General features: G+C 34.2%; 4 protein-coding genes across 4 annotated transcripts; 3 read left to right on the forward strand and 1 right to left on the reverse strand.

The window, feature by feature from the left end:
* Nucleotides 1-3,320: 3,320 nt before the first annotated feature.
* Nucleotides 3,321-5,619, forward strand: LOC143592822 (receptor-like serine/threonine-protein kinase At4g25390). The gene is made up of 2 exons (XM_077072643.1): nt 3,321-3,693; nt 3,794-5,619. The coding sequence occupies exons 1-2, from the start codon at nt 3,379-3,381 to the stop codon at nt 5,465-5,467; spliced, it is 1,989 nt and encodes a 662-aa protein (XP_076928758.1). The 5' UTR covers nt 3,321-3,378; the 3' UTR covers nt 5,468-5,619.
* Nucleotides 5,620-11,673: 6,054 nt separating this feature from the next.
* On the forward strand, nt 11,674-13,962 carry LOC143591035 (transcription factor bHLH36-like). The gene is made up of 3 exons (XM_077071359.1): nt 11,674-12,329; nt 12,466-12,807; nt 13,191-13,962. The coding sequence occupies exons 1-3, from the start codon at nt 11,979-11,981 to the stop codon at nt 13,263-13,265; spliced, it is 768 nt and encodes a 255-aa protein (XP_076927474.1). The 5' UTR covers nt 11,674-11,978; the 3' UTR covers nt 13,266-13,962.
* Nucleotides 13,963-17,227: 3,265 nt separating this feature from the next.
* LOC143591041 (putative fructokinase-7) lies at nt 17,228-19,604 on the forward strand. The gene is made up of 7 exons (XM_077071361.1): nt 17,228-17,308; nt 17,881-18,050; nt 18,141-18,353; nt 18,542-18,739; nt 18,810-18,950; nt 19,026-19,142; nt 19,227-19,604. Exons 1-7 carry the CDS (start codon nt 17,287-17,289, stop codon nt 19,368-19,370), a joined length of 1,005 nt encoding a protein of 334 aa, XP_076927476.1. The 5' UTR covers nt 17,228-17,286; the 3' UTR covers nt 19,371-19,604.
* A 4,735-nt stretch (nt 19,605-24,339) lies between these two features.
* Nucleotides 24,340-27,150, reverse strand: LOC143591047 (uncharacterized). The gene is made up of 3 exons (XM_077071366.1): nt 26,637-27,150; nt 25,549-26,023; nt 24,340-24,825 (listed from the first exon to the last, which is right to left on the reverse strand). Exons 1-3 carry the CDS (start codon nt 26,940-26,942, stop codon nt 24,458-24,460), a joined length of 1,149 nt encoding a protein of 382 aa, XP_076927481.1. The 5' UTR covers nt 26,943-27,150; the 3' UTR covers nt 24,340-24,457.
* Nucleotides 27,151-27,501: the final 351 nt, after the last annotated feature.

The raw sequence follows: 27,501 nt of genomic DNA on the forward strand, positions 1-27,501 counted from the left end.
ATACATACTTTTGTCCGGTAATTTCAAGCTCGGCTATCAACTATGACAAATTGACAATGCTTCTCTTGTCTTGTCATCCCTTAGCTGATAAATACGTTTTCAGAACGCCCGAAAAATCTATGTTAAACAAACTATGTCAAAACGTGGCTCAGTTATCCTCATTCCACTCATTCATGTTAGTATATTTCAATAGCAACTAATGTAATAATTTACTTCAAATTGTGTTTGCTTTTATTTGAATGGTATCCATGCATCATTTTAGATAAAAACAACACCTGGTTTCAAGAGAAACTGTGTGATTCGTTTTAGGAAGAGGTTGATTGTGACAAATCGGTGGAAGAACTTATCTCGGTTTAAAATTTGGATCCACTTTTTATCCATAAAATTTGATTGGGGCATCATTGTTACTTTTTTTCTTCCTAAATCATCTGTAGTAAGGAAAGGCTGGATATCAAAAGGTAAATCAATTCATAGATTTTAGAGCATAAAGCTAAAGCATCTTATTCTCTTCTATGTTCTATCTAGTATCTACTTTTTTTTTTGCTAATGATGTAAAAAGTAAAACTTAACAAAACATTAAATATTATGTTATAATGTATAAATAATCTACTCAATCATAAAATAATATTAGTTATAACTTTATATTAACGCATTTCAATAATTTAACAATACAATAATTGGATTTAGATGATAATAGTAGGCTAAGAGCATCTCCAATGCATAACACTGGTTTTTGTTTCAAACCTCCAACTCAGCATGCCACATTATATTTCAAACCAACATATAAAAACCCTTATTTCTTCTCCAGTGGTTCTTAACTCGTTCTTATTTCAAACCGCCACCTCACTATCCATCTCAAACCTACTTTTCCCTTTATTAATCTATAACAATTTATATATTTTGTAACTAATTATTTTATATTTTGTATATATTAAATAAATTAAACAGTGATAAACCATATTTTCAATTACTCTTTTAAAAAATTTTATCTTCTAATTTTTACTATGTAAAATGATTATTTTATCATCTTCCTTTATACATTAAATTAAGAAGATTAATAAATTTAAAAAGGGAAAATATATACAAAGCATCCCAACCAATCAATTCTTATCATCACTCACCTCTCCCCACTCACCTCCCCTCTGTTCTCTTCTTTTCTTTTTCTTCTAATTATACATTAGAGAGCTTGTTTGGAGAATCAATACGTGTTTATCCCTTTCGCCTTTGACACTTTTGGTTTCTTAGCTCCAGATGCCGTAGACCTTTTAAATAGGGTTCAGAAAGTTGTGTGTAGTAACTATCAGCCCATAAGAATCAAAACTTTGTTTTTAGTCGGATTGGGTTTGCTATCCAAAAGGGGGTTGTGACGCAGCTTGTTGCCCGCTTACCTACCACTTCATTGTAAATCGTTTGGATGTTTCTATGAAATATAATTTTAATTAAAAAAGAAATTCTACAAAATGTCCTTCTCCAAACCGTTTTGGATTCACGGACTGATTGTTGTCTCTCTCATCCATCTGGCAACCTCCAATGGTAAAGGTAAGTTCATGGGTTTGGTTTGAAATACAAAACAAATGTGAGAAAGAGGAGGCCTCACTGTCACACATTACCTACTGCACACCTTATAAAACTATTAGTCACATTCAGTTTCAACTTAATTAAAATGATTAAATAACAAGAAACGGACGTGGCCTGTGTTAGTTAAAACACTCTCTTATTATATTTTTAAAAATTAAAACCCATGAAAGTATGTATATCACATTACAAAGTACAGATATTTAAAAATTAAATTGATATATTAATTTATCATTTCTAACTTCCAAACAAAATCTTGAGTATTTTATGAAACAAAATAAACATATAATAACGTCATATAATGCTTTAATTTTACGAAATACAATTGGTTTAAAGTCAAACTTGTTTTTTAAATATTTATTGAAGATAAACATATTACATAAATTGTTTCGGGTTGAGTGGTTTGCACTGGTCAACAGCAGTTGCTATCATTGACCAAGTAAAACGGTTAAATTAATCGCAAACAGTGATACATTAACGGACATGCGCAAAACCGTTGATTGCTTACAAATGCAATCTCCAAATTTGGTCCTTCAGCTATTTACATAAATTCAGGTTTATAACTTGGAACACTTCAACAACCGTTTGAATGGAAAATGAAAGTCTAATTGGATAAAAACAAACAAAATATATATAATTTAAGACTATTCATCGATACCGGTCGCTCCATTAAAACGAAAGTTATAATATCAAACTGCTAATTACTGATTTAGAGGAATGATAAACTAAACTGGTTATGTTAAATAATTACTGATTAACGATTAAGGTACTGGATATGATGGTTTAGTGGTTAAGACATTGTCAAAACTAAAGATTTAAAATAAAAAAATCAAATTAACATAACTAATGAGATCTAGATTTCCATTTCCATTTCCATTTCCATTTACACTTCGAGTTTCAAGTTGAAATGAACCGTTAAACCAACAACATATTAAAACTGAGTGGTAAATCAAACTGCTTGAATTTTAAACCATCGTAACTGGATGACCTACTTCATTCAAACGTGCCAATTTATCCAGTGGTTGCTCGGTGACTTTCCTTATGTGAGGTCGTAAATTAGGGTTCTTGACAAAATGTCATGAGCGAACCTGAGGTTTTTTACAACAAGCCTTCGGTCAATGAGTTTTCTTGAAATTGCTTATAGTAGTGTTGTAAAAATCGCAAGTAACTAGTCAGGCGGTGAGGTGGGGACTGACGATTAATCGAGATTAATCCGGATTAATCGGATCAGAGTTTAATATCTTATTTTCAATTTTATATATACATACACACATTTTTATATGTAATTTTCAGTTTTATACCTACATATACACGTTTTTTCAGTTTTATACCTACATAAACACATTTTATTCATTTTGTTCATAACCTCACCGGAAAATGCTAATTTTGTTCAGAATCTCAACAAAAACCGTTGATTTTTGTCAGGATCTCACAGAAAATCATCAATTTTGGCCAGATTTGATCATTGACCGATTAATTGGTCGATTAGCTCAAAATTAATCAGTAAAATGAGGACTCGCGATTAATACGTCTAGTCAGGATTTTTGCAACAAACTCTGATTGATAGGCCGAATCATCAACGTTGTATGTGATTGGAAAAAATTTCAACATTTTATATATACTGTCTTATAATTTATTTAAAACATATATTTACAAAATGAATAAAATAAAAAGTTAGATATAAGAAAAAGAGAAAGTCAAAACACACAGAGATCCTGATATGTAGATAGCTAGCTGTACACTAGCGTCCAGTAATAAAACCTTCTCTCTCTCCACAATTTCATTTCACTCTCATCAATCAACATGCCTTCTAGACAACAACAACAACAATACACATCTCCATCACCCCAACCACCGCCAACACCACCGTACCACCACCTCGTTCCACCTATCACCGTCGCCTTCACCTTCCTCATCGCCCTAACTTTCTGCTTCCGCAAGTGCACCATCGCACGCAAACGCACCGTCCCATCTGACTCCAAACCGCCTCACAAATTCTCCTACGCCGCCTTACGCGCCGCCACCGGATCCTTCTCTCCCACCAACCGCCTCGGTCAAGGCGGCTTCGGTTCCGTCTACCGCGGTACCCTAACCAACAACCTTAATGTCGCTGTTAAGGTAATTAATAAATAATAATCACAACATGTTTGTGTTTTCAATTTTGTTACAATATTTATATTAATTATATATTTTATAATATTTACTATTATTATAAAAGGTTATGGACGCCGGATCTCTGCAAGGGGAGCGTGAGTTTCAGAACGAGTTATTACTCGCCGGGAAAATCGAATCGGATCGGGTCGTTTCGGTGATCGGGTTTTCATCCGATCAGAAACGACGGCGTATGGTGCTGGTGTACGAGCTGATGGCGAACGGAAGCTTACAGGATTGCTTGCTGCATAGAAAGTGTCCGGAGCTGAAGGAGTGGAAACGACGGCGTTCGATTGCGATTGATATTGCGAAAGGGGTTGAGTATCTTCATCATTATTGCGATCCGCCGATTGTTCATGGGGATATTAAGCCGAGTAATATATTGCTGGATGACAATTTTAATGCGAAAATTGGGGATTTGGGTTTAGCTAGGTTGAAAAGTGAAGATGAGTGTCGGATTGATTTGAACGGGAAGATTGAGGAAGGGAAATGTGTAGGGAATTCGGTGATTGAAGATAATGGATCGGTGTTTGAAACCGAGAGTATAGCTACGACGACGGTGTGTGACGAGGTTAGTGTGGTTCCGGATAATAATCAGTCACCCGAGAGCTTTGTTACAGCTCCAGTAGCTGAATTATCGCCTGAAACGTTTATTCAGTCTCCACGTGCGAGTCCGTCGGACGGGAATTTTGATGCTGTGAGTGTGGAGAGTGGCGGTGGCGGTGGTAGTTTGAAGAAAAACAGGAGGAAGAAGAGTGTTTCAGGGAAGGATTGGTGGTGGAAACAGGATAATGGTATGTCGGAGTCGGGGCGTGTGAAGGATTATGTGATGGAGTGGATTGGTAGTGAGATCAAGAAGGAGAGACCGAAGTCGGATTGGATCACAACCGCGCCTTCTTCCAGTGCTGGACAACTGGGAAAGTTAGTTAAACCTGTAAAATCAGAAAAGAAGAATCGAAAACGTCTCGATTGGTGGATATCATTGGATGATGACAAGAATGTGAAGAAGCAGAAGAGAAGACCGGCTCGGGAATGGTGGAAGGAGGAATATTGTGAGGAACTTGCGAAAAAGAAGAAGAAAAACAAAAAGAAAGAATTAAGTAATCATAACAATAACGACGACTGGTTGGCAAAAGATAGTGACTTGTACATGGATAGAAAGAAGAAAAGAAGCAGAAGCAGGGGAGGTAGCAGAGGTAGTGTAGATTGGTGGTTGGATGGATTTAGCGGCGAGCTGTGGCGGACACGCCACACTAGTCACGATTCCATTAGCGGGGATATCCCCAAAAGTGGCGGCATTAGCAGTACGCCAAGTATGAGAGGAACCGTGTGTTATGTAGCCCCTGAGTATTCATGTGGCGGTGATCTTTCAGAAAAATGTGATGTCTATAGCTTTGGGGTACTTCTGTTAGTTCTCATTGCGGGAAGGAGACCACTTCAGGTGACGGGATCACCCATGTCTGAATTCAGAAAAGCTAATCTGTTATCGTGGGCGCGTCATCTTGCCCGTGCAGGGAAGCTTCAAGATCTTGTGGATCAATCTATTGAAGGTTTAGATAGAGAGCAAGTGTTAGTTTGCATTGTATCAGCACTTCTTTGCCTGCAAAAGAACCCTGCGCTTCGGCCTTCTATGAAAGAAGTAGTGGCAACGCTTTCGGGCGAGCTAGAGCCGCCCCCGTTACCGGTGGAATACTCTCCCTCTCCCCCGTCTCGTTTCAAGTCACATAGGAAAGTTCGGTGAGTTTGTTAATGTGTCGAAAACTGATTTTTATTAACTGTTGTATACAGATGTAGGTGGTGGAGCATATTTTTTAGATCTATACATGTATATGTATAATATCAGTTAATAACTAGGGTGCTCAACATTTGGTTTGACTTTCTTTTCAAGTGAATACAGTTAGCATCTTATTTTGACCTAAGTTGGCATCTTTTATTTTGACTAAAGTGAAATATGAATTATCCATTTTGGGAAATGGTGGTATGCAGATTTTGTGAAACCAAACTTGAATTCTGTTTGATGTTAAAGAAAATCTGTTTTGGTTTGAACAAAGGACCGAAATGAATCCATGAAATAAATCTATGAACACACGTAATTTGAACATAAAGCTGTACGCCGACAGTGTGGAGCATAAACCGGTTTGGCTTTGGTCAATGAAAGTCAAAACCGGTTTGGTTTTGAAACTGATTTCCATGTAAATAGGTTGGATCAATGAAAGTCAAAACTGGTTTGGTTTTGAAACTGATTTCCATGTAAATAGGTTGGATCTATTTAAAACCGGTTCTGATATGAAATTATGAATTCAGTTTTTAACTGGTTTGGTTTGGTTTGGTTTGGTTCGGTTTTAATGGAGTTCTCACACGATATCAATCCGGCAACTTGGTTCAGTTTTAAACCAGTTTCTCTCAAAGCGGTTTCTAGAGCAGTCAGTTTTTTTGGTTTAGAAACCGATTTCGGTTCAAGGACGGTTTCTTTCTTTCTTTTTTCTTTTTTTCATGTTCATTGTCCAGGTCCAACCTATCAAGGCTGGGTCTCAACAATGCATAATATTGTAAAATTCGTAACTGGGCTTGAATCAGTCTTTGGGCCGATCATCCCACTTGTCAAATTTCCTATGTATCCAGAAGCTTAGCTGGCCCTTGGAATTTTAAAGCCAATATAATTGAACATATAACTTATTTTTTTGAGAATAGGCAAAAGTATTTTGAGGTTGTGAAGCATATATTTCTTCTGTTAACTATGGGGGTGTTAGGGGAGCTTTTAAAATTGTTTTTTTTGCTTATTTGTTTTTTAAAAAGTAAAAACAACTTTTGAAAAACTCCATTTTAAAACTTTTGGAGTTGCTTTATCAAACACCTTTTGCTTGTCAAGAAACAAATAGCAAATAAGCAAGTTTTAAAAGCTCACCCAAACACCCCTTAAGAATGGTTGGTTCATGGATCTTAAGAAGTTCACGCACCAAGTAGAAAGCACAGATAAAAGGAATTTCACACCAACTACTTATGAAACGTGAAATCAATGTGGCTAAATGACATACGATTAGAAAATGATCTCCTATTTCTTCTCCTCCGCAAAGCTTCAAACTACTGGTCCAACATAATTATTTCTTTTCGTAAAACCCATATAAGTTCCGGGTCAAACTCCACCCATTTCAAAAGTTGGTTGTAGTTTTTCAAGAATGTGATTTTGGTTTAAAGAGATTAAAAATGATTATAAACTAGCAAGACTACCTGTGCGTTGCTGCGATGTTTTATCGCCTCATTGAACATAAAATAAGAAAACCATAAAATAAGGTGTCAATGTTTTCGTTCATAAACAAGTGAGATCAAGTGATCAACAAGGTTAGCGGACAACGAAACAACATAGTAGATGTTTTTCCGTTAAACAGAAGTGGGCTTTGATCCAGGCCCGTCTTAACGTTCTAGGATGCCTAAAACTAACTAAAATTTTGAGGTCTTTTTATTTTCTTTTCTTTATGCGTATAACGTTAGAGAGTTTACAAGAATTATAGAATATTGATGATATAGCGTGATAATGGATATGAAGCAATTATCCTTAGGTTGTGGCTCATTGAGTTACTAATTCTAAAAGAACTCTACTTTCAAAATCTCATAATACATAACTTTTATTTAAGATGGAGCCTTATAAATCTAGAGGCCTAAAGCCATTGCCTCATTTAGCTTACCCACGAGACGGCCCTGCTTTGATCCAACGAAGTGTACGTTGTTAAAAGTAGGTGCTGAATTAGATCAAAGAAGTGTTGAATTTATTTGGTAGTTCAACCATGAAGACCTAATACGTGACCGAGCTGGAGGCTGGAGATCGAGGATTTTGGAGAGGTTGAGGTGATGACCAGTTTCAAGAAAATGATATATGCTCCAATGTTGTGAAGGTGTGAAAATGTGTGTGCGCGCCGGGGGGGGGGGGGGGGGGCTACAAGCAAGAAGCAAAAGCCTTCATGAGAGAATCAAATAATCAAGTGATGACATGACAATTACCTAATATCCTTTCCACAATAAAGATATACTATTTGTTAACAGGAGTTCCAAGTATATTAATATACATAAGATTATAATCAAATATGTATGTGATAAAGGAGATACTAATTTGATTTCTTTGCCTTTGTTTAATTCTTAAGAAATATTAAAGACATGGAAAAAGCCAAAAGGATGCATTTGTAAAACCTTCATGTTTGTTAATTTTATGCAAATAAAATCATCATAAAAGACTATAAATCTTCATATGTGAATAATTATTGTGGCATTGAGTAGAAACTCGTGCCCAATAACTCCAACCCACATCTATATAATCTATTTATACATAAATAATTTATATATAAGTATTAAGAAGCAAAGTTGTCCGGTTGGTATGGTGCTCCACACCACACAACATGGATCTTTTCTGAATCCTGCCCCGTTTATGGGCACATATGGGCCTGATTCGATACATGACCTCTAGGTCAGCAAACAAATTAAACTTTCACGTTAACTGCTTTGAACTTGTTTAATAATTGAATGAAATGACAAGATTTTTTATTCATTAATTTAAATAAATGAACATGTCATGTTCCTTCTATTTTTTATGTTCGTCTATTTAATTTCATTTATATTTTTTCATCTATGTAAATAAAATATTTATTTAAATTTATATAAGAGAGAAGTTCACTTGTATCCAATTTAACTATTCTGAGTACTAAACTATATTTTATTTTATTTTACTTTAAGAAAATTACTGTTTGTGTCCCTGTGATTTCAGGGCGGAAGTGCAATGGGTCCTCAAAAGTTTTGAACTGTTTGATTCCCTGTGGTTTAAAAAATGAACGATTTGAGTCCCTTTCAAATTTGGAATTACTAGTTAACCCTTTTTATAATCCATATGAGTCCTTGTGGTTAAGTGATTACTCAGTTTTATTCTCTCTTTAAAAATTACCTCCAAATTACATAATTAACCTCCAAACTATAATCAACTAACCAAACCATAATCAACCAAAAATAAAATAACCGAACTTTTTGTTAGCTTATTTTTGTTTTAAAAAAGTTTGGTTAGCTTAGTTTAGTAAAAAAAACGTAGTTCGTTTTGTTTATTTGTATTAAAAAAGTATTTCGGTGTTTTCTTTTTGTTAAAAAAGTTGTTCAGATAGTTAATTTTTGTTAAAAAAGTAGTTCGGTTAGTTTATTTTTGTTCAAAAATAAGTTTGATTAGCTTTTTTTTGTTTTGTTCAAATGTAGTTGGATTCGTTTATTTTTTTTAAATGAAATAAACTAAACTGCTTGTTAAAAAAAGTGGCTCGGTTCGTTTAGTTAGGTAGAAAAAAAAGCAGTTCAATTTGTTTATTTTTATTGAAAGATAAGTTTGGTTTGTTTATTTATGTTAAAAAAAACAAGTTTGGTTTGTTTATTTTTGTTAGAAAGATAGTTTAATTCGTTTATTTTTGTTAAAAAAAACAAATTTGAGTCGCTTATTTTTGTTAAAAAAAGAGTTTGATTTGTTATTTTTGTTAAACAAAATTCTTGTTAAAAAAGTTGCTCGGTTCGTTTAGTTTGCTTAAAAAATTAGTTTGGTCCGTTTATTTATATTAATAAGTCTTTTGGTTCTTTAAATTTTGTTGAAAAGGTGGTTCGGTTTGTTTATTTTTGTTAAAAAAATTGGTCAAGTTTATTTATTTTGTTAAAAGGTGAAAGGGACTCAAGGTGACCAATTATGAAAGTTCAAGGACTCAGAGTGACAATGTATATATGTAGAAGAGAAATGTCGAATTTACCATTGAAGCTAACATAGTTAAGTAACAACAGGGACTTAAATAGTTCATTTTTGAAACCACAAACACTCAACCAGTTTAAATTTTTAAAGGGATAAGTGCAATGTAAACGCTCTAACTCGTACAGTTAACAAAAAGCTAGGACGAAGGTTAAAAATTCAAAAGCTTAGGCCATGACAAAACACACAAAATTGACCTTGGTACTTATGAGTTAAAATAGGCAAACCTAATAAATTAAGTTGAATTTGTTGTTTAGACTTTAAATATAGATGTTTCCATTTTAGTCATTTGGAAATATTTAATATATCACATGATGCTACTTACGCATATTGTTGATTCTTTGTGTTCGTTTAGAATATTAACATACGTACAAAAACACTAGCACACAAATTTTCTAAACAAATACAAAAAGAAAAAATAAATAAATAAAATAAAAAAATTAACAAATGTTTATTCATTTATTTGATTAAAGTTAACTTCTCTAAAATCCTTGACTACTATATATAATATATTAATAGTCACTATATTGGGCAACGATCTGCTTGTCTCACGGATTAATTTTTACGATTTTCCTCAAAGCAATTTGGGAGGGTGGGCTCGTAATGGCAGTGAATAAGTGATAAGATGCTTAGACGAAGATGGTGAAATGACAACATGCATGGTCCACATATATGATTGAGGAAAGAAGTCCAAAATGCATTTATGATCCCTATTGGAATCATATAAAGAAAAATGGAATTTGATGTTAAAAACGGTAATAATAAAATTATAGCAATCTTTTGTTCTTGGATGTGGTTTCTTAAATATATGAGTGTGCTTTAATAATCGGGAATCACAAATACGTTTGCTCCTCCAAAAGGAACATAACTTTCGTAACTAGTTTGTGATGATTATAGCGTTGTTAAAGTGGAACTATAAACATCAACACAACATAGGATATGTGAAGCATTCGCTTGTCCAAGGTTAGTACGATTTATGGTACGTGAGAACCTCAAGAGTTCAAAGGATGAAAAATCCCCGGATGCCATGAGGTTCCAAGGGGCAGCAACCCTTTCGGGTTGAGGGTCGATTTCTATAGCTCAAAGCCTTTGAAAGTCGCTTTGGATCTACTTGGTTGATAGAACATTGGATGGATATTGATTGTAACTTATCATCTATATCAATCGATCATCTAGGCAACAACTAGGAATTTCGGAAATGCTTGTAAATCAGTGCTTGCTCGAAAAAAGCTTAAAAAAGGTTCACATGAAATTGGCTCAGTTTGTTAACGAGTCGAGCCCGAGCGAAGGGTGGTTCGTTCCTAGATCAACTCGGTTTGACTTAAACTATTTTACTTTATATACAACAATCAACCCTAGATCAGACTCCTTATCAAATGAGACAAGCTAGCCCAAAAGGCGTTTATTAATTTCCCTTTTTAAAACGAGCCTAGCCAAATTGTTGAACTTGAAAGGTGTTTTGCTAATTAATAGTTTTAAAACCGAGCCAAATGAATCAAGGTGAGTTCGAGCTTGAGCTCTAACTTTCAGCTCAATTTTAAGTTTCACCTAAGCCGAGATTGCTTAGTTGAAGTTCGAGCCAAGCCCAAGCTCACTAGCTAGCTCGGCTTGCGAACAAAGCTAGCTAGCAACAACTCTGACTGATAGTAACTAAGTTACTTCTCACAAACCAACCTTCAAAATTAACTAATTTAGTTAATGCAGTTAGCATGCTCGACTTCTAGTTCAATTGATTTGGTTCACCATCTGTCTACAACGAATTCTGCTTCAATGGATTCATCACCTAATTGCAATGTACGTGTAAGGTTTCTGTTTTCGTTTTTATTCAGTTTCATTCTCTTTATACACCCTGTAAACAACTAAAACAAGTGATCATTAATTATAGTAGATTCCCTCATCTATTTATTCACGTGTTCCTATGTTGTAGGAAGATAAAGAAAATTATTCGATGTCTCCTTCAAATGCCTAGTTTGAGTTATAACTTCTAACTATACTAATATATATGTCACTTGTAAAATGATATATTCTTTTAGTATCATTATAGAAGTGTAAGAATCTACATGTATGGATAATTAGCATGCCATTAAAACAAAAGCCTAAGTTTAGTAAAATTTGATTTGTTTATTTGTTAATCATAAAATTTTAGTATTTCCCATATTCTTCAAAACCTAACCACCAACCGTATAAATGTTTTAATGATTGTTTTCTCTTGGTTGGATGTTGGTCCACTCCTCGGTGTGAATACAGATCGATGGAATGGGTTCCATTGTTCAAAACTATAGTATTTCAACCACATTAAATAATTTGATGCGTGGGAGATTTTATAATAATTTACAACAAAAAAACTATTTATTAAATAAGAAGAAGATATCAAGAAATCTTGACAACCCTATCTTCGTCCCTACAAATGAAGATCTCATAACCAGATGTATCTTTATAATCACTGATCAAATATTGGTGGGCTTAATACAATATATTAGCATCGTAATCGTATATTATGTTCTCTTTCCAGCAAAATGATGAGTTGGTATTTCATAAGATTCCATCTTCAATCTCCTTCCAACAACAGGCAAGAAATCAGCAAGATCATCATCTTATGAGGCAGCTTCATGATAATATTATTATGGAGAGCCAGAGCCATACATATATTCATCCAGTCACCAAATCCAAGAAACGGCATCGAGATCAGTCACCTTCATCTAAACCTAATTCAGCAACTACTGAAGGGACACAAGATGAACACATGCAACGAAAACTGGCTCATAGAGAGATCGAAAGACAACGCAGGCAAGATATGGCTAAGCGTTATGCTTCACTTCGAGATCTACTTCCCCTCGATTTCCTTAAGGTAAGTTATTGTGTTTTATATATTTTGGTTTACTAGAACTTTAGTGATCAAGAGCTTTTGATGATGAAAGTTAACCAGGATATTTGATGTACTTAGTAGAAAACCTAATTAATTCATTGTTCGGTTTTGTATTTAGGGAAAGCGGTCTACCTCGGATCATATGCATCAGGCAGTGAACTACATCAAACACATGCAAGAAAATATTAGGGTTCTAAGTGTCAAAAGAGACAGGCTCAAAAATTTAGTGGAGACAAGTGTTCCTCACACCGGGACAAATACTTGTGAAAAAAGTTTAATGAATGTGTCCCCTAACACAGTCTCAGTCAGCTCCAATAACGGGGGAATGCAGATTGTGATCAATAGTTGTGATGATTTCCCGATCTTAAAAATTCTAAAGGCGATTTCGGGTGATCTTAATATTATAAACTACACTTGTACTAAAGTAAACTACCGGTTGATTCACAATATCCAAACCGAGGTAAATTTCTTTATTACATACTCAATTTTTAGTGCTTCTACGTGAGATAATACAACATAACTCAAAACTTTATTGATGAATAATATTTCGTGCATTTTGAATGACAAAATCCCATATTTGTTTACAGAAATATTACAATGAAAAACAATAGCTATAAAGATAACCAATAATGACTATCATGATATTCAAACAAGTAATACAATAAGTGACTAACGTTCTTACTTAAAGATAAATCATAGATCAAATAATAGAAAGTATAATAATTAAACAGTAAATTTGGCTAACACCATGTCTTAACTAAATGAAATCTTTGTATTGCATTGTAGACGACTTAATAAATATCAATTCTAGTACTCAATCAACAGAATATTAACCTTTTGCAGGCGAATGATCCAGCGGTGTCAACTGATCACTTCACGCTGCAACAAAGATTATTCGAGATAGCAAATAACAACTGAGTTCAAGAAAACTGTAGAATTACTAATGAAGGTAAATTTAATTGCCTGTATGAGCTCATTGTGGAGTTGTTTGCCACCACCCATTTGAATTTCATGTTCAAACAAATCGAAGGTACGTCTTCATGTATGATGAGGAGCGTACATGAAGCCGGTTTTAATGAAAATTATTGTACAATATGTGGTATATTGTGTGCTTAGATCCAATATGTAATGTAACATGTAAGTGCAAGTAACTACGAGTTATGAGATTGCATGTTACAGTTATTGTTGTTAAATCGTTATATAACATATATACTAGCATTATATATGAGCTTGTTTACTAGGTTGGGTATATAAGTGGTACACTATGTCTTTCGGTTTGGCTTGACTATTCTTGTTTTTACGGTACGTGCTGGGCTAATTAATCAAGAAAGTGTATATTACTATGAATTAGGTGGTTCTTAATTTTATGTTGTAATATTAGGAAATTTAATTGAATATATGATTTTTCATCAAATTCATACACAGATTAATTATATTGTTATATACAATATATATTACTAATAATTTATATGTTCTCAATTCTCCTCACAAGAGTTTTGTAACAAGGTTAGATGTGTTAAAAATGGAGCATAATATGAATGGGATCTTAATGTTCAAAGTAGTAGGTTTCATATGCGACTAGAGTTGTACCATCCGTCAAGTGAGAGGTGACTAGGCAACACGTGGGAGTCGTTACATTGTGGCAACAGTGGCGAGTGAGGTAGTCGGTAGTTTATTTTGGTGTTCGCTTTTATCTTATACGCTGAATGTATATGATATGGTACTTGATGTGTCATCTTATATGTTGTAAGTTTTGTCTTTATATAAGAGTAAGACGGTATATAAGTTTTAAAGTGGTCACTGTTTTGTAACAAGGTATGCAATTATATAAATATATATGCCCCTATTAAACCTATAATAACACAAGCAGTCGAAATTTGATTCCGGGCTGGTCTGCACCGTACGTACTTGATGTGCACGGAACATCCTTATAATTTCTACATAATGAAGAACAAAGTAAATGTTTTTGATAAGTGTCAACAATGCTTAACCTCCATTCCTATATAAACACACACGTATCTGGCTGATTATATGCATATTTAATATAATTGTTTGGTATTTTAGAGATTTTATTCTCCTAACTGATCCTCCAACTTACGTGGAACCCACATCCAAAAGCATCAATGCCCCTTAATTCCATTTAGTTCTATAATTACATTAGAAATTTAGAAATATACATATCAAGACATCACCTTACAGTTATAGCTATTGTATCCGTCAGCACGACATGTCAGATCTTGTCGCTGACCAACACTTATACGAATCCTTTTTTTCTAAATATTTTCTACATGATATATACGACTCGTGTATGTGTATACGATGTATAGGCAATTATATGACTCGCCTTTTAATTTTTTCTTTGGTCATCTAAATTTGTAACATTTTATAGTTTAGTATAGGTTTAATTACGCGAGCATTTGTTTTTCTAAACTTGTATTTTTTTCATAACAAGTGACTTTGTTTGTCGTCTTGTCGATGATAATTTTTAAACTATATTTTTAATACGAGATAAACAACCAATATAAGCATACAAAACAAATAAGATAAGGGTGCCCATAAGATTAACAAAGCAACCAGAATGATAATAAATGTAGATTCATACATCAAACAACATAAATCAAAATACTCCTGCCCCTAACACTAGACCTCATGCTCTGGAGGTGGACGTGGCTAATCCGGATACTTTCGTGGTGCTGGAGCTGGAGGAGTACTGAAAGCGTAACGATAGGCCTAGTCAGTTTGCCACCCAAAAAACCACCCCTACATGCCCTCTATCGGTATACTGGAGCCCTCATTGACCCGGTGAGGGACTCTCACATTTCATATAACCCGTCGATGTTGATGCTGAGGTGGCTTGAGCTGATGCTGCTGTTGAGGCGGCTCCCGATGCTTGGCTTGTTATTGATGAGGTTGCCAAATCATCCACAATTATCCTATTGTGTAGAAAAAGCTCGGTTTCAACCTCATTTCCCTGTATAAGCCCAATAAAACTGACCACAGGGATACTGTCATGGCACACACCTCAGCAAATATCCGAAACCGTACAACACTAGGGGCATGAATACCCCAACCCGAGTCGTATAGCTTATTGATGTACTTACTGGCTCAAGAATACCAAGAGTCTATACGACTCGTGTGTTCATATAGGTTTTATATGTTACCAGATTAATTCATTAGTTTATTTTAATGCTTTTGTTGATTTTGGTATCGGCATTTAATTTTTGGGCCGGAGACCTTTAAGGGGTCACATTTTTTATTGGGTTGCTTGGGCCTTTGGCCAACTAGCCCAATATGCATGGTGAGATGACTTGCAAGAGTATAGGATAGCTGGTTTTGTGGTTTCATCCACAACAGCTTTAAACAGTTATGAGGATATTCAATTGTGTTAATCAATTTCTTGTTTTAATCACTAGTTGTGTTCATACTTGCATATTCCAATTTCAAGTGTAAGTGTGTGTTTGTGTTGACTAACAATGGTGTCCAAGAAGAAAGTTCATGATCAGAAAACATTCAATCAAGACGGGGGCAACACTAATACGAGTTGAATAGACTCTTGGTATTTTTGATAAGATTTTTGTATACCTATATGAAGCATGAACTTAAGAAAACTTTGAATCTATACAACTCGTATAGGTTCATACCATATATCCTAAATCCAAATAAAATAAGCAATTGTTTTAAGGGCTCTCGGCCACAAAAGAACATACACCAATTGAGAAAACCAGATGTATGAATAGAGATGATTAATAGTTAATTATTTCCCTAAAATTTGTTTTGGTGACATTGCCTCTTCATTCACCATCCAACAATCCAACACAATTTACATTGTAAAACCTTGTTCAAAGTAAGAGTCTCCCAGGCCCAGTTTCTTAATCCATAGGCCCAAAAGTAGCGTGTAACCAATTAGGCAATTACCAATTTAGTATGGCTAATTGAAACTTAAACTGAACGTTGGAACAAAAAATACAACAATATACTCGAGTTCATTGTGCAAAGGCATTATTTCCCCAAAATCTTTAGTCGTCGTCTTCTAACTTCCAAAATTGTCCAAGAAATCTTGACAGGAAGATTATTCCCCTTGATTGCGGCAAAACTCCTCTTCGTTGTCAAATGAGAAAAAATAATGTAAATGGTTCACTGGGACTGTTAGCAAAAATATTCTCAAGTGATATTATCAATGGTCAACTGTAAGAATTTGGGATTATGTAGCAAAAGTCATACTTATCATGGTAATAACTATTGGTTGGGACATGCACATTGTGTCGGGATTCAAAGTTTTTAAGGCGCGGGTTTGACGACATGCACATTAGTATTCACCTCGTGGAAAAAAATCGCATGAAACACTGAAAAGAGTAAGCATGTGGAAACGATAATTTTTATTTTGGAAACGAAAACTCAGTTTTAAATGAACTCTACACAAAACATGCATTAAATTAAACACATTGTAGTTGTATATTTGAATCTTCTAAAACAATATATTTTTTTAATATTATTATCAAATAATGAGAAAACACACCTTAAATCTTTCTAAGCTTGTAGCATCTGTCTTCTTTGCCTAAAAAAAAAGAGAAGAAAAGAAGAAAGAAAAGTCTAAATCTACTTTAGTTTCTAATTTGTTATAGTAAAAGGTATCTTTAATAATTACAAGGTAAATCACTTCTTATATCAAAATAAAAATGGTAATCAATATTAATGGAGGTGTGGGCGTGTCCAACGGTAAAAGAGTCGGATCATGACACGTATCAGAGAGTCGGTCAATATTGTCATGAGCTTTACACTGATTTTACCTAGAAACATCTATCAATTTGCCACCTTTCCATTTCTATCTTCTTCTTCTTCATCATCTTTTAATTAAGCCTGATTAATAATAATAATAATAATAATAATAATAATAATAATATATTGCTGTTATCTTTCACTTGTATCACCTCATACCCAAATGGCAGAAAACCCAGCTTCAGGTTTTTCCGATCACCTCATGCTTTTACTGGTTTTATTTTCTATTATGTATTTATCATTTGTGAGATTAATTTAAATTGATATGCATGTTACTTCTGGTTTCTTGGATCATTTGGGTAACTTTATTTACTAATCTTGAAGTTTCTTGGATCATATGCTGATTTTATTGATGCTTAAATTGCTCTTTTAGAAGCAACTATGTTTATGTTTATGTTTAGATTGAATTTCAAATTATGTAATTTGGCATATAAATTAGTCGTTTTAAACTCGTGCGTTGCACCAGAGACGTGACAGTATCGGTTTGGTTCGTTACGGTATCGGTTCATACCATATTAAAAACTTGTGGGGTTGTTTGTTTAATTTATAAATGGAATTTGAGGGTTAACATATTATAAAGTGAGGTTATTTATGTAATTAACGGAACGAGGTGACCGAAAATTTTGTGGTATTGATTGTATAGCTAGTTGAAACTTATGGGGTACAATATATAAATAGCTGCACATAGATTTGAAGACCATCCTTTTAATTACAAATAATCGATCAATATATTAATAAGCAACTCTCATGTGGTCAGATGGTTCACTTGTTGTATGCTTTGGCGAAATGTTGATCGACTTTGTGTCAACAGTTTCTGGAGTCTCGCTTGCAGAAGCACCTGCCTTTGAGAAAGCACCTGGTGGTGCTCCGGCTAATGTTGCGGTCGGTATATCAAGATTGGGTGGTTCTTCAGCATTTATAGGAAAAGTATATTGCTTAAAGTTAATAAAGTTCCAACTTATATGATGCCAAGTTTATTTATTTTTGTTTAAACTTGCATATGGTACTTGTTTTAAGGTGGGAGATGACCAATTTGGGTACATGTTGGCTGACATTTTGAAGAAAAATAAAGTCAACAATTCCGGGATGCGATTTGACCACAAAGCTAGAACAACATTAGCTTTCGTTAGTCGAAAATCCGATGGGGAGAGAGAGTTTTTGTTTTTTAGGAATCCTAGTGCGGATATGCTACTCCAAGAATCGGAACTTGATGTGAATCTTATCAAACAGGTAAACAAGGGTAAAACAGCAACTTCTTAAGTTGTTCTTATAAGATCGGATAAATATGATTGTTTATCTAATTATTAAGGACATACATAATATTTAAAGTATCAATTATGTATATGTGAAACTCTGTATATGTGAAACTCTAACTTAACAATTTATCTATTTGATGGTCTTAATTGTTTTAACCGTAGGCAAAAATATTTCACTTTGGTTCGATTAGTTTGATAGACGAACCATGTAGATCAACTCATCTAGCTGCAATGGCTATAGCCAAGAAATCGGGTAGCATTCTTTCTTACGATGTGAATTTGAGATTACCATTATGGCCATCCGCGGAAGCTGCTCGTGAGGGCATAATGAGCGTGTGGGACCATGCGGATGTTATTAAGGTACATGTGTTTACGTGCATGTTACGGCTTATAACGAGAATACACAGATGATTGATAAGAATGTATGCAGGTAAGTGAGGATGAAGTTTCATTTTTGGCCGATGGTGAGGATGCGTCTAATGATAATGTGGTGTTGAAGAAGCTTTTTCATCCGAATCTTAAACTTTTTCTTGTTAGTGAAGGGGCGAGTGGTTGTAGATATTACACTAAGGCAAGATGCAAATAATTGTGGCTAGTGGTTAAATATAAATGTAATTAAACTTAACAATTGTGTTACGTTGTGTAGCGGTTTAAGGGTAGAGTTGATGGTGTTAAAGTGAAGGCCATTGATACTACGGGTGCTGGAGATGCTTTTGTTGGCGGGATTTTGAGTGTTTTAGCTTCTGATATTAGTTTACTTGAGGTAACTTTTACTGGACATGTTATGGTTGATTAATGTTAATGATTTGTTTGTTTAATTAAGCTGTGGCAATTGTGTTTTGAGTAGGATGAAAAACGACTACGTGAAGCTCTTGTTTTTGCGAATGCGTGTGGAGCGCTTGTTGTAACGAAGAAAGGAGGGATACCCGGTATGCCAACCAAAGAGGAAGTCCACCAAATCTTAAAACAAAATGGCTTAGGAATAAGTTAATCAAATTGTAATACATGTAATGTCCCTATGGAAGGTTGTCATGTTGTAATTGTCTAACATGCTTGTAGGCCGCAGCTATTTGTTAGTGTTGGATTCATATAACCTAAAAGGATTTGTTTTGATTATGCACAAGTTTACTTGTAGAAGCAGTAGAGCAGTTTTATTTGATTTAGTATGTATTCCGATTCAGGAATGATGGTGTTTAATTAGTGAAGTATTTTACATTTTAAGATTAAATTTTCAAGATTGAGATTGAATTCCCTTCTAGAAGATGTTGCCCAATAATCAATTAAAAAAAAGTTAAGGCTAACCTTTTTTTTTGGTTACTTGTCATACTCCATCCCATCAAAAAAAATAAAAATAAAAATAAAAATCAAATAATAACTTATCATGTTCCTCCTAGGAAAGTCACTATTTTTTAAAAAAGGTATTTGTGTAAAATACAAGGCCCAAAAACTTATATAACCGGGTTTTAGGTAAGAACTTCTCTTTTAATCCTCGGTTCGGGTTTCAGCTAGGTTTTTAAGCATACACATATCCGATAACCATCCAAATAACTAATAAAGAAACAAACTCGAATCCAGTCTACTTCAAACTTGAAAAAATATTCACAACATGGATTGAGTTTACCGATTTTTCATCCGAAAATTTGTATGTAATTTTACTCATTTTCGGTCAAAAATTTGAGCCCCCTTCCCTCGTTTATGAAATGTTTCATACAATTTGAGTCCCCCCCAATCCGGCATTTTCGTCCAAGCTTCGTCACTGATTCATGAACCTAGCTCTGGCTCTTCTAAGTTAAACGAGCTCGTGTTTGGCTCTTACACTCCTAGTCAAAAGACGTTGGCTTGGGCCGGTTTGACCATCTGCCCCCCCCCCCCCCCTCTCTTTTTTAAGATTTGTAAATAAGTATGATTATAAGTATAAAGTGTTACAATAATAATGATTCACTTATTTTTATATAGCAGTGCCGAAGATTATAAACACAATTGACTTGATTGCATGTGTCATGGGCTGCTCAACCTGTTGTCCTGTTAGCAAGCCATTTCACATTAACAAGTTGAATTTGCCATCTCTAGGCTCTAGATGTTTTTATGAAATCTTGACAAAAACGTCATAGCCTCTTTGTAGGCCCATAATGCTTCCATTGACTTGGTTTCACCAACAGGTTGTGACTTTCATCATTTGAGTATTGTACTTACCTAGTTACCTATATTCTGTTGTCGTATAACATAGATTTAGGGTCTGTAAGATAATTACCTACAACTGCACTGTAAAAGACCATTCGCACATCATCTTGAACAATCAATGTTTTCACCAAAAATCTTACATATGTCCTTAGGTTTCATTAACTTTTCAACATTCATGAATTGATCAGTTTGTAAGAAAATAAACTGTTATAGTACGGTAGAGGCATTTATGGCAGTATGCTTGTAACCCACGGTAAATGCATGGCAGTCGACATACAAGACCTCTCACTTGTACCATGGTAGACAATATTGGTGTACCTTGTTACTAGCTATGTCCATGTATTTGCATTTTTCTTCATCAAGAAATAAGATCAGACATTGTTTTGAATGTCCAAATATTTGATACAACAATATCACATTGCAAGAAACTATCTAGTTACTATTGAAGAGCATCGCATTCCTTTCTTCACAAACTCTATTACTCTAACATGCCATTAAAATTACCACTGGGATGGCTCTTTATTGTGTTAATTTGCGTGCCTCGATGCTATGGTGAATTTCAAGTAGATAATTAACGTACCATAAAAGAAAACATTGGGGCATGTTGAACGAAGTGCTAACGATTTGCTATATGACGTTGCCACATAACAAGAGGTGAGAAGGTGTTCAACCGACTCTAAAACTTCTTCACATAGTGGCATAGTGTTAGAAAGAATACGAGTATAGGACACAATTAATTTATTAGTATTTGTTACTAAAAAATAAATTATTAGACACCACCTTTGTTCTTCAATCACCATTCTACATAAAAGCATCGGAGGTGGCAAGTCTTCCCATTTCCACTTTCCATCCAAAAATATTAACCCACACCAGTTATTCCAATCCTAAATAAAGTCGACACGAGAATTCTTGTTTTGTCCCCAACCAGCACAATACAACTTTGTGGTGAATAAACCGTTTCCATCCATTCTCCCAAGTCCGTTGATCTATCATTGAACCCAGCTGTAAGCCCGAAACTAAATCTAGTTATCAAGACATTCCCATAACTTCTGAACCTCCTTGGGGGAAGAGGGTTTCGACTTCCGCTCCACGTCCAAACTCATCCGTTTACGGAGAACCCGTCCCTTGTAATTTTCCCAAATCGTGCACGGTTTATTTCTTTCCAATTTGAAATTTATATTATACCAAGATGCTTGTATGTAATAAGGCTAAATGTTGATGTTAATAATAAGATTTATAAAAAGATAACTAATAGCATATTCGTTAATATCTTGGGCCTTGAGAATTGAGATACTGAGACTTCTGGCCTTCAACAGTTCAATTTAACATCATGTAGTGTGGTCAGATGTAATTAACACTATGCCAGTATCCACCATTTTTTTTCTTACAAACATAATGGCCTTATTTATGAATTGGACTATGGACCAGCATTTCAAATCACCATTTATTCTCACAAAACATTTTTTATTTACTTTTTCGAACATGGTATTTAAATTTTGAGTGTTGGTGACTCATTGTTGAAAACAAAGATTTTATAACACAAAAGGTTGGAAGGTATTGAGTTCAAGTCACACATACAACATAAATTTGGCGTTAAACAAAATGTATTTTTGAGTAATGTTTCAAATTGTTATAAGGTTTCAAATATTACATAACCCGATTACATAAATAGCAATACATCAATTCTGTCCACCATCCTCTAAAAAATTTGTTGAACCGCAAAGAATTGATTATATATATAAAAGCTACCGCAAGACACTAGAAGCCCAAGATACAAACCATAACCGATTGCAGATAGATATCAGAACTACACCAATTTAATGAATAGTATAGAACATGTCGGATTACACCAAAAACATTAATACGTTCTAGAATTTTATTTGTTCTAAAGGAAAAGGAAAGAATCTAGGTTTAATATAGAACTACATGTCGGGTCTTGGGTAGTGGGTTACATCACGGAATACTTGGAAGATACCCCAACTCGGTAATTGTGTACCCTCTTCTCTTCAAACTTATCCGGGGACCATAATATAATAATTCACGATCATTGAATTTAAATTTTTTATTTCTATCTCACATCCTAGATTCTAGAAACTAGAAAGATTATACTATTTAAAAAAATCATTATATATGTGAATTTTCCTTCGTTTATAATTACTTTTCTTTCTACTTTTAAAGTTTCCGATCCTTTCGTTCATATACTTTACATGTATTTAACGTTGAGGACCTACTGGAGTTTCACAGTCACAACTATACCGCTTTAATTTTACAAGGAAAAGACGAAGATGTTTATTTTTCTTGTAACTACATGGTGCATATGGAAGATTATAAATAAATTGATTTTCGACGGGAGGCTGATTCATTTATCTAATGTAGTGGTAGGCGTAGTCTCTTAGAGCATCTCTGATCCCAACACTTAAATTCTTCTTCTCTACTCTCTTCTTTTCTTAAAAAACTATATCATAAATTCAACATGCAGTATGGGTTGACACTCTATCTAGACTCTCTCTCTCTCTCTCTCTCTCTCTCTCTCTCTCCTTCCTTCAATTAGGACACGGTAGGTTGACAATCTCCCATTAGAGATGCCTGTACTTATGGAAAAAGAATCATTGTAGGTAGGGTAAATTATATTGGGATAACTCACGGGTTTTACTATGAAATTATGAAACACATGTAAACAATTTGGCGATTGTAAATTCGGCTATATTGGGATAACTGACGGGTATACGTATATATACATATAATTTTAGTTGGCCACTTAAAAAAATACTTTACAGACATATACAACTTATAGATTTAAGTATTTGTAAATTAGGTTGGAAAATCTAATTTGTAATTTAAACAAGTTTAAGGATTAAGGACGATGTGTTTTAGTTCAACAGAAGTCTTAATACAAAGATTCAACTATTTCCACCAAAATAATAAAAGTTAAAATTTATATGTTTTAAAATAGTGGTGTCACTTTATATATAATTATAATTATAATTATAACTATATGTGTAAATTTAACCGTTTTCGTCTATACTTCGCTAATATTTTTAACAACATTGACAATGATATTTGATAATCTATATTATAACTAACGGAATGCAATTTACAAAGAAACTTAAAGAAGTAAAATCTTAATTAGCATGACTCTTCATCTTGTAAAGTTGGGCATATATATCCCTTCCTTTTAAAGCCATCTTTTTTTAGGTTGCCAAATAACATTTTCTTTCTCGTTTTTGACCCCTCGCGTGAGTCCACCATGTGACTTCAGTCAGACCCTTAGATACTCATCCAACGTGCCATATTATCCCTGCCACCTCATTCACCAACGTCTCAACCAAGTCACGCTCAATCTTCGTCACCACCTCCTTCGCCTCCTCCTCAAATAAAATCCCTCCTGCCACCCTTGTGTTACTCCTCGTATCAGTCTCCGTGGCAGCGGGGACATTGTTATTATTGTATGACCAACTTTGACTACTAGGTAACAATGTAACATTCGATAATGGTACCTGCAAATATGGATGATATACCGTATTAAGAATAACTTATTTAAAAACTTAAAGCAATATAATAATTATTAGAATATGTATTATTTTAACTAAAATGTGACTTTCACGTCATTCTCACGTTATCACGGAGACTCTAACTAACTTTTTATTTATAAATGTGTAATATTTTAACTAACAAAAACGATTATCTTTTTAAAAATTTATGAGTTGAGTGGTTTGATTGGTTAGAAAGACTCTGGCCCCACACCCAGCCCCTTAATGCCCTTGATCGACACCTACTTAGTTCGGTGTTTAACGTCCTAGCCAAGTGATGCGGCATGAGACGCTATTCCAGGACACTTGTTGTAAGTATTCGGCACCGATGAAAACAATAAAAAATAATATAAAGAACATTGATATCCTAATAGTGTTTCATGTTGGTACTAGGTAAGGCAGGTACCTGTTTTTGAGGAAATAGTGTTGAGGCGTTGACACTCAGAACATTTGACAAAGGAATTGACTTGTTTCGTTTCCTTAAAAATGGTGCTTCTTGTCGGGGCATTTTTTTCAATCTGAGATCATATTTTTCACTTGCTATTCTCGTGCATTTGTGCGATTTTATCTGTAGAGGTGATTTTGTGGTTGTTGATGATGGAATAACTTCTGAACATGATGATAATTGTGAAATTCTTGGTGAATTTGAGTTGGGTTTGTTGAGGTGGTTCTCAATCTTCAAGAATCTTAGCCTTGGTGGCGGTATCGGTTCATTTTCTTTTCCACATACATGCCCTGAGATTTAAAAAAAAAAACAAAAACAAAAACAAAAAACAAATAAAAACCTTACAAAAACAAATATCCTTACACCAAATTACTTTTTAAAAAAGTTTTAAAAAAATAATAAAAACCTTGAAAAATAATCTTTGATATCTTGAGTCCGGTTCAAAAACGCAATTTTTTTAATATAACCAAAAACTTTCTTTCAAAAAAATTGAAAAAAAAGTCTTTCAAATTATAAATTAAAATTTAAAACTTTTTTAAAAACATATTATAAAAATATCAATAAAATATTTAAAAACTTCAAATTATTGCTGCTTATTCGATTAGAGACTAGTTTGATATTTGTTTCCTCTTTACTAGTGAGAGGTAGGGGGTTTAAACCCCACTATCATCAATTTATATGGGAGATATGAGGGATGACCCTGGCTTGCCAGGGTTCGAGTCCTGATCTCACCCGGTTTTACCGGCTCCTCGTTGTCGTGCAATTTGGCCGGCTCGGGCTACCTCAATAGGTGGACCGCTAGGGGCTCCGTCCGTCCGGACTAGTGGCCGGCTCGGGCTACCTTTAGCTATTAGGGGCCGCGTACGAAGTACCCGGCGTTACTTAGTTGGTCGTTCACAAAAAAAAGATATTTGTTGCCTTTCAAAAAGTCTATTTGGCGCCTTTAGAAAATCTAGTATTTTAAGTTTTTTATCCAAATGTAACTTCTTAAAAGATTTTATAATTACACATACCTTGATCAACATTTCTTGATTTACCGGTGGCTGTTGCGGTGGACATTAGTGGCGCCGGTCTCTTTGCCTTAACCACCTCAAGAAACTCATCCCTTCTTTGTTCTCTTTTATTCACAACATTTGTAATATCGGCACCAACTCTCCGGTTAATATTCTCCCTCACTTGTTTCGCAATATGCTTAGCATAATGTCTTGTACTCTGATCATCAATGATTTGGAGGGAAAGCCGGTGATGATGGTCAATCTCCGTGGATGGTCTCGCGGCTGTCGATATCCGCGGTGTTGCGGGTAATGAACGTGCATTATTATTTTTAATAGATGACAACCTTGGAGATGAATTTTCAGGAAGAAGATCAAGACCCATTAATCTTGCTACTAGATTAGGTGTTTTTGTACCAGGTGAGCTGTTACATGATTCGGATAATGCATCTTCCATTATTCTTGATCTTTTTGTTTTGATTTGTATTCTACCCATCTACAAAAATAAAATTAATTTAGTAATAATTATGAATCCAACAACCCATCACCATCAAGAATGGACAATAATAATCATCATCCTAAGTTACTATACATTATTGTTTTTTTAGTTAAAATACTTTCTTTAATTTTTTCTATTGTTTGCTTAGAATTATCACTTAAATAATGTTACATTTGTTACTTGTATTCAAAATATTTTATTTTTCGTAGCATATTGAACCTTGAAATATTACAAATCGTGTCATTTTCATCCAAATCTCTTAACAGCATCTATTTTTTAACGTCAAGTCTTATGTCACTTTACCTATTGTGACAAAAAAGAATTAATTACGTGCCATGCTTTTAAATAAACTTTGTAAGAAGACGAAAATGCATACGACTTAACGATAAAAGATGACGGTGACGGGGAGCAATTTTGTTGAAAATGACAAAACTCGTAATACCTTAATATTTAATATTCCAGATAAAATAAAATAATCATGAACTATTTTAGTAGTTACTCAAAAAATAATTTTATCTGGTCTGGAAAAAAAAGTTGGATTAAAGGGAATATAATTCATATTGTTTTAATAAATGAAAACAATAACAATAGAAGTAATAAAGAAACTTACAGGGATGTTAAAGTTAGTTTCTTGGTTAATTTTAGATGAAGCAGCTTCTTCAACCACAAGTTTGTGTTCTTCTAACTCCAAGCTGTTTCTTGGTGCTTCAACACCTTTAAGGATATCATTACTCGGTTGTTGTTGATGAATATTATTATTATTAAAAGTAGTTTCTTTGATTAAAGAAGGTTGATGACAAGGAAGGTGACGATGAAAAATGGCACTCATGCAACCACCGGAAGAAGTCTTATCTCCGCCGGCTTTTCTTGATTTTCTGGTGGTAATTAGCTTGTAAAGCAACCATTGTTTGCCCATGTTTGTGGTTGGAAATAATAATAATATGATGAAATGAAGAAAATGAGATGTGCAAGTGGTGGTGAAGTAATTAGCTTAGCTAGGTTGTAACTAAGAGCGAAAAAGGCGGATCCTTCATGAAAAAGTAAAAAAGTAGATAGAGAGAGTTTCAGTTACTTATTGTGTCATCGCCACTCTCACTTTCACTCTCTGACTTCACTAAAATACACCAAAGATGACGATATTAGAGAGAGAGAGAGATATGGCACGATGCAAATGGAACTATTTTTAATATAATTTAACTCTTTGAAAAAAAAAATGTTACACAGTTGCATTTGAATTGTATTCCACGTGTTGGTTTAAATGATTCCATTTACATCAACATATATATGAGTTCGTTTTATTAGAAGGAAATATTAACAACCACCACAACAACTTAAATAGTATATTAAAAAACTACGAGACTATATTAAAATTTAAAAAAACTAGAAAGAAATTTAAAATTAGTATTCCAACACCAACGATTTGCTATATATTGCTCGTTTTTTATCCAGCACAAATTGCAATTTCGATCCGGTTA

The sequence above is a fragment of the Bidens hawaiensis genome, unplaced genomic scaffold (assembly GCF_021521415.1).
Source record: "Bidens hawaiensis isolate Kalapana, Puna unplaced genomic scaffold, B.hawaiensis_p1.1 tig00001685_1, whole genome shotgun sequence".
Classification (NCBI taxonomy): Eukaryota; Viridiplantae; Streptophyta; class Magnoliopsida; order Asterales; family Asteraceae; genus Bidens; species Bidens hawaiensis.